This window comes from Symphalangus syndactylus, chromosome 14 (assembly GCF_028878055.3).
Source record: "Symphalangus syndactylus isolate Jambi chromosome 14, NHGRI_mSymSyn1-v2.1_pri, whole genome shotgun sequence".
NCBI lineage: Eukaryota > Metazoa > Chordata > Mammalia > Primates > Hylobatidae > Symphalangus > Symphalangus syndactylus.
In genome coordinates, this window is record NC_072436.2 from 9,960,473 (window position 1) to 9,977,136 (window position 16,664).

General features: G+C 44.6%; 1 protein-coding gene and 1 non-coding gene across 5 annotated transcripts in view; one reads left to right on the plus strand and one right to left on the minus strand.

Annotated features, from left to right (window-relative positions):
• PRPSAP1 (phosphoribosyl pyrophosphate synthetase associated protein 1) overlaps positions 1 to 16,664 on the plus strand; it is a 43,622-nt gene that overhangs the window by 19,820 nt on the left and 7,138 nt on the right. For all 4 annotated transcript variants that reach the window (XM_055242159.2, XM_055242158.2, XM_055242161.2 and 1 more), the window contains 4 exons: positions 1,756 to 1,928; positions 3,841 to 3,956; positions 4,403 to 4,458; positions 5,651 to 5,796. In XM_055242159.2, the coding sequence (XP_055098134.2) occupies positions 1,756 to 1,928; positions 3,841 to 3,956; positions 4,403 to 4,458; positions 5,651 to 5,796 (491 nt within the window). The remainder of the gene's footprint in view (positions 1 to 1,755; positions 1,929 to 3,840; positions 3,957 to 4,402; positions 4,459 to 5,650; positions 5,797 to 16,664) is intronic.
• On the minus strand, positions 9,787 to 9,890 carry LOC129463345 (small nucleolar RNA U13). Its single transcript, XR_008651133.1, has one exon. It is a non-coding gene; the product is annotated as a small nucleolar RNA U13 (small nucleolar RNA).

A 16,664-nucleotide genomic window follows, 5' to 3' on the forward strand; every position in this document is an offset into this window, starting at 1 on the left:
TCAAAACTTCTCAAAAATTGTTTATCTTGCTCATTAATGTTTTACTATCTGGGCTTCCCTTGTGCTTTGTTCTCCAAAACTCATGGTATCATACACTTGTGTATTTTACTTGATTCTGTTTTTATTTTCTCGTGTGTGTTTTTTGAGAGATGGGGTCTCACTGTTGCCCAGGTTGGAGTGCAGTGGCACAGTCACAACTCATTATATGGGCTTGAGGGATCCTCCCACCTCAGCCTCCCAAATAGCTAGGACTACAGGTGAGCGCCACCGTGCCTGGCTGATTTTTAAATGGTATTTTGTTTTTAGAGACAAGGTCTTGCTATGTTGCCCAGGCTGGTATCAAACTCCTGGCTTCAAGCAATACTCCTGCCTTGGCCTCCCAAAGTGCTGGGATTACAAGCATAAGCTACTGCACTTGGTCCACTTGTGTATTGTCTATGACAAAGCCAGCTAAAAACCCACTACTTGAGGCTGGGTGTGGTGGCTCATGCCTGTAATCCCAACACTTTGGGAGGCCTAGGTGGGTGGATCACCTGAGGTCAGGAGTTAAGACCAGCCTGGCCAACATGGTGAAACCCCATCACTACTAAAAATACAAAAATTAGCTGGGCGTGGTGGTGGGTGCCTGTAATCCCCGCTACTTGAGAGGCTGAGGCAGAAGAACTGCTTGAATCCAGGAGCCAGAGGTTGCAGTGAGCCGAGATTGCACCATTACACTCCAGCCTGGGTGACAAGAACGAATTTCCATCTCCAAAACAAAACAAAAAACAAAAAAAAACTCACTACTTGAACAGGTAACGCTTTCAGTTAATGAAAGGAATGTTACCCTGAAATCAAGACTTCTCAAAAATTGTTTATCTTGCTCATTAATGTTTTACTATCTGGGCTTCAAACTGAAATTAACTGACTCCAAACATATTGTGGATATTGGGATCTGGTTTATGAAGCAGGTGATTCACTGCGTCCGGCCTCCAGGGAGGTTTTTGAAAATTAAGTTCCAGCTGGGCATAGTGGCTCACGCCTGTGATCCCAGCACTTTGGGAGGCCGAGGTGGGTGGATCACCTGAGGTCGGGAGTTCAAGACCAGCCTGACCAACATGGAGAAACCCTGTTTCTACTAAAAATACAAAATTAGCCACATGTGGTGGTGCACGCCTATAATCCCAGTTACTCGGGAGGCTGAGACAGGAGAATTGCTTGAACCTGGGAGGCGGAGGTTGCAGTGAACTGAGATCACACCACTGCACTCACTCCAGCCTGGGTGACAGAGTGAGACTCCGTCTCAAAAATAAAAAAATTATGTTCCAAGACCTCCCCGCACTCAATGGAAAGAGACCAAATCTTTCTGTTAATGGCAGCTAAATGGAAGGGCAGGTGGGTTTCCCTTGGCATTCATGCTGGCCTAAGCCCAAATCCCTGGGAGGCTGCCAGCAGGTGTTGGGTAACTCTGGTCACCAGCAGTTGCTTCAGATGCCACTGCAGTAACCGGCTATGACACAGGAGACTCAGGCAAATGTGAGCGTGGGTTAACTGTGCTGTGAATAGGAGTACACTCAGATGAAAGCTGGGGCTTACTCAGCTACAAAAAGTCGGAAGGCTTCCCCTGCCTTCATGAGGTGCCATTGTAAGCTAGTGTGATGGTAAAATTCCCACAACACCCGTCTGGGCAGCCCATGTTAAGTTGATAAAGTCAAGATCTTTTCTAGGGGTTAATAAATGGAATTAATCCCCAAATACAAACTTTGACTGTTTCAGAGATGTGAATACAGCTGTGATGGAGTTGCTCATCATGGCTTATGCACTGAAGACTGCCTGTGCCAGGAATATTATTGGGGTCATCCCCTACTTCCCCTACAGCAAGCAGAGCAAGATGAGGAAAAGGGGTTCCATTGTGTGCAAGCTCCTAGCATCCATGCTGGCGAAAGCAGGTGAGTGTGCGCGGGGGCCCTGGGGTTCCAGCGTGATCCTTTAGGACTCTTTCCTAGTTGGGCTTAGTTCATACCTCAGATACCCAATTTGGGATCTGAGTGTTTGTTTCCTTTTGAACAGTTTTGGCTAAGGATATGTGAGCTTGATTAGAAATTCTTTTTTTTCCCTTATTCGCTTCGTCCTACTTTAGAATATCATTGCTTTAGTGTCTTCTCTTCTCTGTCATCTGTCATGTGTTTTCTGTTTCATCTTGTCATCGCTAAATTCTTAGCTGACAGTCTTGGTATTCTTATGTGATCTTTTGATCTTCAGGTCTAGATTTCTGTATCTGCTTTGTTAGCTAAATTCCATTTTTGTTCATAGTATTCAAGCTGGATTTTGTTTTACTGCCTCTCCCCCACCCTTGCCTTTCTACATAGTGGCTCATTTTCATTGCTTTATTCTCCTTATGTAGCGGGGGCACACTTTCTGGCCTGTAAATCAAGGTAATATTTTACAATTGGGTTTCTATTCATCTGATGTCTATTCTAAAACTTTAACATATATTTGGGTCTTTAGAAAGAAATGTATGGTCCTCCCTCGATATCCTTATAGGACTGGTTCCAGGAACCCATCTCCCCCTTCCCCGGCTCCTCAGCAGATACCAAAACCCAAAGATACTCAAGTCTTTCATATAAAATGCCATGGTATTTGCATATAACCAACACAGTCATCTGTAGATTATTATAAATACCTAATACCATATAAACACTATGTAAATTGTTGTTATGCTGTCTTGTTTAGGGAATAATTTTTTTTTTTTTTTTTTTTTTTTTTTTTTTTTGAGACGGAGTCTTGCTCTTTCGCCCAGGCTGGAGTGCAGTGGCACAATCTCGGCTCACTGCAAGCTCCGCGTCCCGGGTTCACGCCATTCTCCTGCCTCAGCCTCTCCGAGTAGCTGGGACTACAGGCGCCCGCCACCACGCCCGGCTAATTTTTTGTATTTTTTAGTAGAGACGGGGTTTCACCGTGGTCTCGATCTCCTGACCTTGTGATCCGCCCGCCTCGGCCTCCCAAAGTGCTGGGATTACAAGCGTGAGCCACCGCGCCCGGCTGTTCAGGGAATAATTATGAGAAGAAAATTTCATACGTGCCCAGTACAGACACAACCATTGTAGGCCTAACTACCTTTTCAGCCTGTGTTTCATTGAATCCACACGTGGAACCCATAGATCCAGATGGTCAAATGTATGTGAATTTCATTCTCTCCAAAAAAGTATAATGTTTCTGGAAAGAACAAGTTATACTGGTTCTATGCCCTGGAAGTTTTGCTGTGACCTTTGACCATTCGCAATGTGTTTATATATGTACCTTTTCCTCTTCAGTACTCTTGATGATAAGAGTATCTCTTCATTGTTTTTCTTTAAGAATACTTGAAACATTCTTTATTACATACAGAAATTATTCTAAGCTTCAATATCTTTGTGTTATATGAGTTTCTTTTCTTCTAATATGTGTATTACTTTGCTTTTGTGTTCTTACTACTTTTTGCCTTCGCTGCAATTCTTTATCCTTTCTTTCAGGATTCTTTAATCAAGGCCTTACTGTTTTTTACATCTCTTCGGTATTAATTCCATATTCATATTTTTGCTTCTGCCACATTATTCTTTTCTCGATTTTCTGGACCAAGCCAAAAGCCAATAATCCCCACTTTCTCAGCTTTAGTTCTTTGTCCATGTGGAAGGTTGTAGCCTTCTCTACATTAAAGCTTTATTAAGGTAAACAATCAAGCCTGTGACTGCAGTGCTTAATCACAGTACCCCCTGTCTTCAGTCTGCTGGTAGGAAGCAGGAGTTGAGCATCTAGTTTAGGTCCACTGTAGCCATTAACCTGTAGGGGTGAACTTTGTAATTTTTTGTTTTAAAATTTCAGGTTTAACTCACATTATCACTATGGATCTTCATCAAAAGGAAATACAAGGCTTTTTCAGCTTTCCCGTGGACAACCTTAGAGCCTCACCTTTCCTGCTTCAGTATATCCAGGAAGAAGTGAGGAACCACCAGCAAACACCCCATTGTCCTCAAAAGAGATCTTATTTAGTTATTCTCTGGTATCAGATTTCAATATTGGAAGGCACATCAAATGGGCTCTCCCTTAAGTCGCAACGCCTGAGGCAGCAGGGTCAGCGTTAGTCGTGGAGGATCGTAGCTTTAAAAGACACAAAACAGATTTTTTTCCTACATATCTTTAGCAATTTGCTTATGTTTTCTAAAATGAAGGTTTTAAGAATTATTTTTTAAAAATTCTTGATGTAGGAGTGCTTTTTGCAGTGATGTTAATTGATAAATATTGAAAAATCTAAAACTTGTGACTAAAATTCTAGCATATTTGGTGACTCGTTTGGATCATTATAAGAGGGCAAACTTGAATACCAGCATCCAGGTGTTATTTTCTGATAACTTTTCAGTATTTTCTATTTTTCCTTCAAATCTAGATTCCAAATTACAGAAATGCAGTCATTGTAGCTAAGTCTCCTGATGCCGCAAAGAGGTAAGTAAGCCAGACATGGGTCCTGATCCCTCCTGAGCGCTCCCAAAGTCAGAATGAGCTGCTTTGGAATCCAGAGGCTGTCACTCGTGGCCCTTGAAAGCCCACTGGCTCTCATGTTAACCCCTCCATCGTTGCCATGTCCCATACCACACACAGCTTTATCTCCAGCCTCCAGACAGCACACGTGATCCCTGAGTTCCTCATCTTTCCTCTGGGAAAACAAAGTTCTTCAAGTTCTCAGAGAAAGGAAAGCAATGAGGCTATGAGCATTTTTCAGGCAATGGTTTGTTTTTTTTTTTTTGTTTTTTTTTTTTTTTGAGAGAGTCTCACTCTGTCTCCCAGGCTGGAGTGCAATGGCACGATCTCGGCTCACTGCAACTTCCACCTCCTGGGTTTAAGCAGCTCTCCTGCCTCAGCCTCCACAGTAGCTGGGATTACAGGCGCCTGTCACCACTCCCGGCTAACTTTTTGTATTTTTAGTAGAGACGGGGTTTCACCATGTTCATCAGACTAATCTTGAACTCCTGACCTCAAGTGATCTGTCCGCCTTGGTCTCCCAAAGTGCTGGGATTACAGGCGTGAGCCACTGTGCCCGGCCCAGGCAATGGTTTTTAACGTTGTTCTTTCTTCTGAAGATGACTATCAGAATATTGGACAAAGGATAGAATCAAAATTATCTAGAATCAGGGCCGGGCGGGGTGGCTCACGCCTGTAATTCCAGCACTTTGGGAGGCCAAAGCAGGAGATCGCTTGAGCCCAGGGGTTCAAAACTGGCCTGAGCAACATAGTGAGGCCCCGTCTCTACAAAAATACAAAAATCAGCAAGTTGTGGCAACACGTGCCTGTGGTCCCAGCTACTCGGGAGGTTGAGGTGGGAGGATCACCTGAGCCTCAGGAGCTTGAGGCTGCAGTGAGCCATGTTGATGCCACTGCACTCCAGCCTGGGTGACGGTGAGACCTTGTCTCAAAAAAAAAAAAAATGTCTAGAATCAGATACAATCCCAAACCCTAACTCACGTGCCCTTTGAGGCATTTACATTCTGGCCTGGGCCTCACATTCTCATTTATATAAATAATGCCTTTGTATGTCCCTGAAACGTTCAGTGTTTTCACTTTATGGTTAAAAAGTGATGCAGTAGTGATGCGTGGGATTTCTTCCTGTCAGTTTCACCATTTCCCTTTGTCCTTCTAGGGCCCAGTCCTATGCGGAGAGACTGCGTCTGGGTTTGGCCGTCATCCACGGGGAAGCTCAGTGCACGGAACTGGACATGGACGATGGTCGTCACTCCCCGCCTATGGTCAAAAACGCTACTGTGCACCCAGGCCTGGAGTTGCCGTGTAAGATGAGCTCTGTGTTTTTATTTTATTTGTAAACTGAAGAAAGTTTTTTTTGTTGGGTTTTTTGTTGTTGTTGTTTTGTTTTGTTTTGTTTTTCAGACGGAGTCTCACTCTGTCGCGCAGGCTAGAGTGCAGTGGCACGATATTGGCTGACTGCAACCTCCGCCTCCTGGGTTCAAGCAATTCTCCTGCCTCAGCCTCCTGAGTGGCTAAGATTACAGGCATGTGCCACCACGCCTGGCCAATTTTTTTATTTTTAGTAGAGACAGGGTTTCACTATGTTGGCCAGGCTGGTCTCAAACTCCAGACCTCATGATCCGCTGCAGACCTCATGATCCGCTGCAGACCTCGTGATCCGCTCACCTCAGCCTCCCAGAGTGCTGGGAATACAGGTGTGAGCCACTGCGCCTGGCCCTGAAGAAAGTTTTAAGTAGTATAAATGGCTAGGAGTTATCAACCTTGTAGATATATGCTGTCTTGTTGTTTTTAAATAATGGAATGGTATTTGCTATCCTCCGCCTGTTTTTTTGAGAAAGGATCTTGCTCTGTTGCTCTGTACAGTGGCACAGTCATGGCTCACTGCAGTCTTGACCTGGGTGCAAGTGATTCTCCCACCTCTGCCTCCTGGGTAGCTGGGACTATAGGGGTACACTACCATTCCTGGATAGTTTTTTTTGTATAGAGACAGGGTCTCCCTACATTGCCCAGGCTGGTTTTGAACTTCTTTGCTCAAACAGTCCTCCTGTCGTGGCCTCCCAAAATGCCAAGATTACGTAAGATTACAGACTTGAGCCACCATGCCAGGCCCGATTTCCTCCTTTGTAAAAGGAAGTTGTGTTATACACATTTGTAGACTGTGTATGGACAGTTCTGCATAGCACTCAGCATTCAGACAGTGTTCGATAATTTTAGCTTTAGTAAAAAAGTTGTATGTGTGATGGTGTGAAATCTTAAGCTTTTATATTATGGTAAGCTGGATGACAGCTGTTGATCAAATACCAGGCTTTGGGGATCAGGTAACTTTTATTTTTATTTATTTATTTATTTTGAGACAGAGTCTCACTCTGTCGCCAGACTGGAGTGCAGTGGTGCAATCTTGGCTCACTGCAACCTCCTCCTCCCCTATTCAAGTGATTCTCCTGCCTCAGCCTCCCCAGTGGCTGGGGCTATAGGTGCGTGCCAACACGCCCAGCTAATTTTTGTATTTTTAGTAGAGACGAAGTTTCACCATGTTGGCCAGGATGTTCTCGATCTCTTGACATTGTGATCCGCCTGCCTCGGCCTCCCAAAGTGCTGGGATTACAGGTGTGAGCCACTGTGCCCGGCCTATTTTTATTTTTTTTAATTTTGTTCGAGACTGAACTCGTTCTGTTGCCCAGGCTGGAGTGCAGTGGCATGACCTTGGCTCACTGCAGCCACCGCCTCTTGGGTTCAAGCAGTTCTTCTGTCTCAGCCTCCCAAGTAGCTGCGACTTCAGGCACACACCACCACACCCAGCTGATTTTTGTATTTTTAGCAGAGACAGGGTTTTACCATGTTGGTCAGGCTGGTCTTGAACTGCTAACCTCAGGTCATCCGCCTGCCTTGGCCTCCCAATGTGCTGGGATTACAGGTGTGAGCCACCGTGCCAAGCCGTAGTCTGTATTTTTAGCTTTTTATTTTAAACTGACTTTAGACTTAAAGTTGAAAGAACAGTACAGATTTCTAGCATATGCCTTTCACTCGGAGTCCCTAAATTTAACACATATATACACGGGGTTTTTTTCACCATTTGAGGGTGAGTTACAGATGTAATGTCCCTTCATTCCTAAATACCTTTGTGTATATTTGTAAGACAAAAGGTTCTCTTATATAACCAGAGTATCACTATCAGACTCAGGAAGCTAACATTGCTATAACACTGTAATTTACAGACCTTACTCAGGTTTCACCAGTGGTCCCAGCAGTGTCCTTTAGAGCAAAAGTATAAACTTGTTTTCTTGTCCAAGACCTAACCCAGGGTCACACATTGCATTTAGTTGTCATTTCTTTTTAGTCTCATTTAATCTGGAATGGCTGCTCTATTCTTTGTTTCTTATGACCTTGATACTTTTGAACAGTGCGATCAAGTGATTTTGTAGACTATCCCTTAATTGGGGCTTGTTTATGTCCTCGGGATTAGATTCAGGTTATGCATTTTTGGCAGAAAATCACAGGAAACACGTGATGTGTCCCATTACTGGTGATGTGCATTCTGATAAGTTGGTTAAGGTTTCTCTGGCAGGTTTCTCAACTGTGAAGTTACTCTTTTTTTTTTTCCTCTTTGTAATTAATACTACCTCATGTTAAGACTATGTTTTAACTGTAAATATTCTATTTCTCATCAAAATGAACATCTACTGATGATTCTTACCTGAATCAATTATTGACTGTCATTGTTGTCAGTGTTCATTTTTCTAACTCTATCATTCCTTCTACATTTATTGGTTGACCTTCTAATGCAAGAAAGCTTTCTCTTCCCTATTCATTTCTTCATTTATATCAGTATGGATTCATAGACCTATTTCATTCAGTGGGTTATAATTCATTGTCGTCACAGGAATACCTTAAGTATTGCAGGTTCAGTTCTACACCATTGCAATAGGTGAATATTGTAATAAAGTGAGTCTCATGAATTTTTTGGTGTCCCAGCGCATGTGAAAGTTATGTTTATACTGTAGTCTATTAAATGCTCAATAGCATTATGTCTAAAAACAATGTACATACCTTAATTTAAAAATACTTTACTGCTAAAAAATACCAGCAGTTGGCCGGACGCGGTGGCTCACACCTGTAATCCCAGCACTTTGGGAGGCCGAGGCGGGCAGATCACGAGGTCAGGAGATCAAGACTGTCCTGGCTAACACTGTGAAACCCTGTCTGTACTAAAAAAATGCAAAAAATTAGCCAGGCGTGGTGGCGGGCGCCTGTAGTCCCAGCTACTGGGAGGCTGAGGCAGGGAATGGCATGGAGGCAGGAGAAAGGAGGTGGAGCTTGCAGTGAGCCGAGATCATACTGCTGCACTCCAACCTGGGTGACAGAGCTAGACTCCGTCTCAAAAAAAAAAAAAAAAAAAAATTAGCAGTCATCTGAGCCTCCATCTTGTTGGTGGAGGGTCTTGATGTTGATGGCTGCTGACTGATCAGGGTGGTGGTTGTTGAAAGTTGGGATGGCTATGGAAATTTCTTTCTTTCTTTTTTTTTTTTTTTTTTTTTTTTAAGACAGAGTCTCACTCTGTCACACAGGCTGAAGTGCAGTGGTGCAGTCTTGGCTCACTGCAAGCTCTGCCTCCCGGGTTCATGCCATTCTGTTGTCTCAGCCTCCTGAGTAGCTGGGACTACAGGCGCCCGCCACCACGCCCAGCTAATTCTTTGTATTTTTAGTAGAGACGGGGTTTCACCGTGTTAGCCAGGATGGTCTCGATCTCCTGACCTCATGATCCACCCGCCTCCGCCTCCCAAAGTGCTGGGATTACAGGAGTGAGCCACCCTGCCCTACCAGCCTCAGGCAATTTTTATACCTCAGCTTCCTGAGTAGCTGGGATTACAGGCAAGAGTGATTGTGCCCAGCTGTGGCAATTTCGTAATGAAGTTTGCCTCATGATTGACTTCTTTCACAAAAGGTTTTTCTGTAGCATGTAATGCTGTTTTATAGCTTTTTTTTTTTTTTTGAGATGGAGTTTTCGCTCTTGTTGCCCAGGCTGGAGTGCAGTGGTGCAATCTTGGCTCACTGCAACCTCTGCCTCCTGGATTCAAGCAATTCTCTTGCCTCGGCCTCCCAAGTAGCTGAGATTACAGGCATGCACCACCACACCTGGCTAATTTTTTTTGTATTTAGTAGAGACAGGGTTTCACCATGTTGGTCAGGCTGGTCTCGAACTCCCGACCTCAGATTATCCACCCACCTCAGCCTCCCAAAGTGCTGGGATTACAGGAGTGAGCCACTGCGCCCAACCGACAGCATTTTTTAAAATGTCAGCCAGGTGATGTGCTGATGTTCTAACAAGGTTCAAGGATGGCACATCTCACATGTGAGCATGAACACCCAATGATCACACTTACGAACTACAAAAGGATCTGTTTGATAGCATTTTACCCGGAAGAAAGAACTACTTTCTTTTTTTTTTTTTTTGAGACAGTCTCACTCTGTTGCCCAGGCTGGAGTGCAGTGGCACCATCTCGGCTCACTGCAACCTCTGCCTCCTGGGTTCAAGCAATTCTCCTGGTCAGCCTCCCGAGTAGCTGCGATTACAGATGTGTGCCACCACACCTGGCAAATTTTTGTATTATTCGTAGAGGCAGGGTTTCACCATGTCAGCCAGGCTGGTCTCGAACTCCTGACCTCAGGTGATCGACCCGCCTCGGCCTCCAAAAGTGCTGGGATTACAGGTGTGAGCCACTGCGCCCAGCCGAAAGAACTACTTTAAAAATTGTAGTCACTTTTCTCAAACCCTGCCACTGTGTTATCAAATGATTTTTGTAATACTTCTAAATCCTTGTTTTCATTTCAACAGTGTTCATAGCATCTTCACCAGCAGTAGATTCATTTAAAAAAAAAAAACACCCACTTTCTTTGCTTATCCATAAAAGCAACTCCTTATCCATTACAGTTTTATCATAAGATTGAAGCAGCCCAGTCACAGCTTCAGGTTCCACTTCTAATTCTAGTTCTTTTGCTATTTCCACCACATCTGTAGTTACTTCTACCATGGAGGCCCTGAACTCCTTAGAGTCATCCATGAGGGTTAGAATCAACTTCTTCCAAACTTCTGTTAATGTTGATATTTTGGCCTCCTCCCATGAATCACGAATGTTCTTCATGGCATCTAGAATGGTGCATCCTTTCCAGAGATTTTCAATTTACCTTGTCTGGGTCCTTCAGAGGAATCACTATCTATGGCATCTATAGTCTTCTAAAATGTATTTTTTTTTTTTTTTTTTTTTGATACAGAGTCTTGCTCTGTCACCCAGGCTAGAATGCAGTGGCGCAATCTTGGCGCAGTACAACCTCTGCTTTCCAGGTTCAGGTGATTCTCGTGCCTCATTCGCTCGAGTTTCTGAGATTACAGGTGTGCACCACCACGCCCAGCTAATTTTTTATTTTTAATAGAGAAAGGGTTTCACCATGTTGGCCAGGCTGGTCTCAAACTCCTGACCTCAGGTGATCTGCCTGCCCCAGCCTCCCAAAGTGCTGGGATTATAGGCGTGAGCCACCACGCCCAGCCAAATGTATTTCTTTTTATTTTATTTTAGAGACGGGTCTCTGTCTGCTGTCCAGGCTGGAGTACAGTGACAGGATCTCCCTCTCTCGCCCAGACCTGGAGTGCAGTGGTGCGATCACTGCTCACTGCAGCCTCTACCTCCTGGGCTCAGGTGATCCTCCCACCTCAGCCTCCCGAGTAGCTTGGAAGCTGGGACCACAGGTGCGTGCCACCACACCTGACTAATTTTTGTATTTTTTGTAGAGACAGGGTTTTGCCATGTTGTCCAGGCTGGTCGTGAACTCCTGGGCTCAAGCAGTCAACCCACCTTGGCCTCCCAAAGTGCTAGGATTAGAGGTATGAGCCACTGTGCCCAGCACCCAGCTAATTTTTAGAAATTTTTAGTAGAGACAGGGTCTTGTCTTGTTGTCCAGGCTGGTATCGAATTCATTGGCTCAAGTAATCCTCCCACCTCAGCCTGTATTCTTGACAGTTTGGGAGGGTGAGGTGGGAGGATCACCTTATTATTATTACTCTTAATAATAACACTTGGAAGTTGAAATTACTCCTTGTTCAACGGGCTGCAGAATGGATGTTGTATTAGCCAGCATGAAAACAACACTAATCTCCTTGTATATCTCCATCAGAGCTGTTGAAAGACTATTGTTTGATATATATATTTTTTTGAGATGGAGTCTTGCTCTGTCACCCAGGCTGGAGTGCAATGGCACGATCTCGGCTCACTGCAACCTTCGCCTCCTGGGTTCAAGTGATTCTCCTGACTCAGCTTCCCGAGTAGCTGGGATTACAGGCGTGCGCCACCATGCCTGGCTAATTTTGTATTTTTAGTAGAGATGAGGTTTCACCATATTGGTCAGGCTGGTCATGAACTCCTGACCTCAAATGATCTAACTGCCTCAGCTTCCCAAAGTGCTGGGATTACAGGTGTGAACCACTGCGCATGGCCTGTTGTTTGATATTGTTTGAACTTTTATCAATTATCTTAGTTAGATCTTCTGAGTAACTTATTGCAGCTTCTATATGAGCAATTACTGCTTCACCTTGCACTTAGGTCACGGAAACGGCTTCTTTCCTTAAACTTCATGAACCAGCCTTGCTGTGGATTAGGCTTTGGCTTAAGGGAATTTTGTGGCTGGTTTGATCTTCTATCCAGATTACTCAGACTTCTCTGTATCAGTAATGAGGCTGTTTTATTTTCTCATCATTTGTGTGTTCCCTGGAGTCCCATTTTTAATGTCCCTCATGAACTTTTCCTTTGCATTCACAACCTGGCTGTTTGACTAAAGAGGTGTAGCTTTTGGCTTTTGACACACTGAGCTTCATTATTTCTAGCTTTTGATTTAAAGTAAGAGACATGGGGCTCTTCCTTTCACTTAAACACTTAGAGGCCATTGTAGGGTTATTGGCCTAATTTCAATATATTGTGTCTCAGGGAATAGGGAGGTCCAACAAGAGGAAGAGAGACGGGAACAGCAGGTCAGTGGAGTAGTCAGAACACACATTTACTAAGTTTGCTGTCTTTTTTGTTTGTTTGTTTGTGACAGAGTTTCGCTCTGGATCTCAGCTCACTGCAACCTCCGCCTTCCGGGTCCAAGTAATTCTCCTGCCTCAGCCCCTGAGTAGTGTGCTCCACCGCACCCAGCTAATTTTTGTATTTTTAGTAAAGACAGGGTTTTGCCATGTTGGTCAGGCTGGTTTTGAACTCCTGACCTCATGATCCACCTGCCTCGGCCTCCCAAAGTGCTGGGATTACAGGTGTGAGCCACCACTGCACCCAGCCAGTTTGCTGTCTTATATGAGCATGGTTCATGCTGCCCCAAAACAATTGCAATAGTAACATCAAAGATCACTGATTACAGATACCAGAAAAGATGTAACAACAATGGAAAAAGTGGACATATTGCAAGAATTACCAAAATGTGACACAGAAACATGAAACAAGCACATGCTGTTAGAAAAATGGCACCCAGGCTGGGCACAGTGGCTCATGCCTGTAGTCCCAACACTTTGGGAGGCCAAAGTGGCAGGATCACTTGAGCCCAGGAGTTGGAGACTAGCCTGGGCAACATGGCAAAACCTGGTCTCTACAAAAAATACAAAAAATTAGCCAGGCGTGGCATGCACCTGTGGTCCCAGCTATTCGGGAGGCTGAGGTGGGAGGTTCCCTTGAGTCCAGGAGGCAGAGGTTGCAGTAAGCCGAGATCACACCACTGCACTCCAGCCTGGGTTATAGAGCAAGACCCTGTCTTAAAAAAAAAGAGAGAGAGAGAGAAATGGCGCCCATAGACTAGCTTAACACAGAGTTGCCACAAACTTCAATTTGTAAAAATTGTATTATCTGGTAATCTAGCACTTTGGGAGGCTGAGGTGGGTGCATCAGCTGAGGTCAGGAGTTCGAGACCAGCCTGGCCAACATGGTGAAACCCTGTCTCTACTAGAAATACAAAAAAAAGAAAAAAAAATTAGCGGGACGTGGTGGTATGTGCCTGTAGTCCCAGCTACTTGGGAGGCTGAGTCAGAAGAATCACTTGAACCTGGGAGGCAGAGGTTGGAGTGAACCGAGATCGTGCCACTACACTCCAACCTGGGCGACAAAGGGAGACTCCATCTCAAAAAAAAAAACAAACAAAAAAACAGCATTATCTGCAAAGCAACATAAAGCAAAGTGCAGTAAGATGAAGTATGCCTTTCTTTCTTTCTTTCTTTCTTTCTTTCTTTCTTTCTTTCTTTCTTTCTTCTTTCTTTCCTTTCTCTCTCTTTCTTTCTTTCTCTCTCTTTCCTTTCTTTCTTTCTCTCTCTTCTCTCCTTTTCCTTTCCTTTCTTCTTTTCTTTTCTTTTCCTTTTTCTTTTCTTTTCTTCTTTTCTCCTTCCTTCCTTCCATCCTTCCTTCTCTCCCTCCCTCCCTCCCTTTCTCACCCAGGCTGGAGTGCAGTGGCACTATTTCGGCTCACTGCAACCTTTGCTTTCCAGGTTCAAGTGATTCTCGTGGCTCATTCTCTCAAGTTTCTGGGATTACAGGCGTGCACTACCACCCTGGGCTAATTTTTGTTTTTTTAGTAGAGACAGGGTTTTGCCATGTTGGCCAGACTGATCTCCAACTCCTGACCTCAGGTGATCCGCCTGCCTCAGCCTCCCAAAGTGCTGGGATAACAGATGTGAGCCACCACACCCAGCCTACATTTATTTTAATGCTCAGTTTGTCTCATATTTGGCCAGAGAGAGCTCCTTCCAGCTGCCTCCTGTGTTCTTTTGGCATGTCCCCAACACTTTTGGAGACTCCCTTACTTTTCTGCTATAACCACGCCCCGTGTTCATCTTGTACTTTCTTAGCACTGTACTTGGCCATTTCTCCAAGGAGTCTTTATACCTTTAGTGGAGAATGGTATTGATTTATTTTTAAAAATCAGTCAGGCCAGGCACGGTGGCTCACGCCTGTAATCCCAGCACTTTGGGAGGCCAAGGAGGGTGAATCACGAGGTCAGCCTGGCCAACATGGTGAAACCCTGTCTCTACTAAAAATACAAAAAGCCGAGCGTGGTGGTGGGCACCTGTAATCCCAGCTACTCAGGAGGCTGAGGCAGGAGAATTGCTTGAACCAGGGAGGCGGAGGTTGCAGTGAGCCAAGATAGTGCCACTGCATTCCAGCCTGGGTGACAGAGCAAGACTCCGTCTAGAAAAAAAAAATAAATCGGTCAGATTTAGCAGTGCTGGATTGTATGCCAACTTTTTAGTGACACTAATATTAATAAGTATTGATAACCCATTAGCATCAGACCAGCTGAGAATGGTATTTAGAAATCAAGATTTGGGCTCAGGGTGGACATGCTCAGTTACCCCACGTTACTACCTGTGAGTTACCTTGATTTAATGTCCTTTTGTAAGCGGCTGAGTATGTTGTGGGATAAAGACGGAGAAATAGGCCAGGCGTGGTGGCTCATGCCTGTAATTCCAGCACTTTGGGAGGCCGAGGCAGGCAGATCACGAGGTCAGGAGTTCGAGACCAGCCTGACCAACATGATGAAACCCCGTCTCTACTAAAAATACAAAAATTAGCCAGGAGTGGTGGCACACATCTGTAATCCCAGCTACTTGGGAGGCTGAGGCAGGAGAATCGCTTGAACCCAGGAGGTGGAGGTTGCAGTGAGCTGAGATCACGCCACTGCACTCCAGCCTGAGCAACAGAGTGAGACTCCATCTCAAAAAAATAAAAATAAAAAAAGACCGAGAAATAAAATTACTGGGTCAGAGGTTATTTTGATAGATGTTGTATTATCAGAGTATTTTATATGGTGAGATTATTTATTCTGAGGATGTTGCTTTGTTGCTTAACGGTCATAACCATGGTTTCGCCGGCAGTCATCTTTGTGTGTCATAGGAAAAGAATGCATTACTTCTAGACATACTGGTGTGTTTACATTGCAACTTTCACAGTTATCATCACATTGCTTTCTGTGACTCTCTTTAATAGGCTTAGCCAAGAAAATTCTGAAAAAATTATTTCTTGTATATGTAATAAATTGCACCTCCCAAATTAAATATGCTTCACATCTGTGTGTCAGTTATCCAGTGTGTGCCGGTGGTTCATTGGTTGGTAATGAAGATTAAGATCTTAGAATGGTTATGACAGAATAAATATTCAACCTTGGAATCTTTGCATTTCTTAGGAAGATGAACTATTTTATTTTCCTCAAATCCATTCTTTTTTTTTTTTGTTTTGAGATGGAGTCTTGCTCTGTCACCCAGACTAGAGTGCAGTGGTACGATCCCAGCTCACTGCCACCTCTGCCTCCCAGGTTCAAGTGATTCTCCTGCCTCAGCCTCCCAAGTAGCTGGGATTACAGGTGCCTGACACTGCCCCCAGCTAATGTTTTTGTATTTTTAGTGGAGACGGGGTTTCACCATCTTGGCCAGGCTTGTCTCGAACTCCTGACCTCCTGATCCACCCGCCTCGGCCTCTCAAAGTGCTGGGATTACAGGCGTGAGCCACTGCACCTGGCCAAACCCATTCTTTAGAGCACTACTTCTTGCCCACGGGTGAGTTTTGCCTCACAGTGGATATTTGGCAATGTCTGGAGATTTTCTGGTTGTCACAACCATGGGAGCTGGGGTGCTGCTGGCATCTCGTAGGTAAAGGCCAGGATGCTGCTCAGCATCCTGCAGTGCGATAATCACCCAGTCCAAAATGTCAGTAGTGCTAAGGCTGAGAAGCTCATTTTAGAGTAATTTGTTAAAGGAGAAGTTTTATGAATGAAGGAGTGAAACCTTAAATCTTTTCCATCTTATCGGTAGACTTGATACAGATGATGGGCAAGGCCATCTAACAAACTTGAAAAGATTATATGTCAGGGGTTCTGCTAAAGAAGACTACATTTGCCACAGGGGTGAAAAGTAAGAGTTTGGATCACAAAAGTGAGAGGAGGTCACTTTTTCTGGCTCGCTTTTCCTGGCTTCTTTTTTTTTTTTTTTTTTTTGAGACGGAGTCTCGCTCTTTCACCCAGGCTGGAGTGCAGTGGCGCGATCTCGGCTCACTGCAGGCTCCGCCCCCCGGGGTTCACGCCATTCTCCTGCCTCAGCCTCCCTTGTAGCTGGGACTACAGGCGACCGCCATTCCTGGCTTCTTAATTTCACA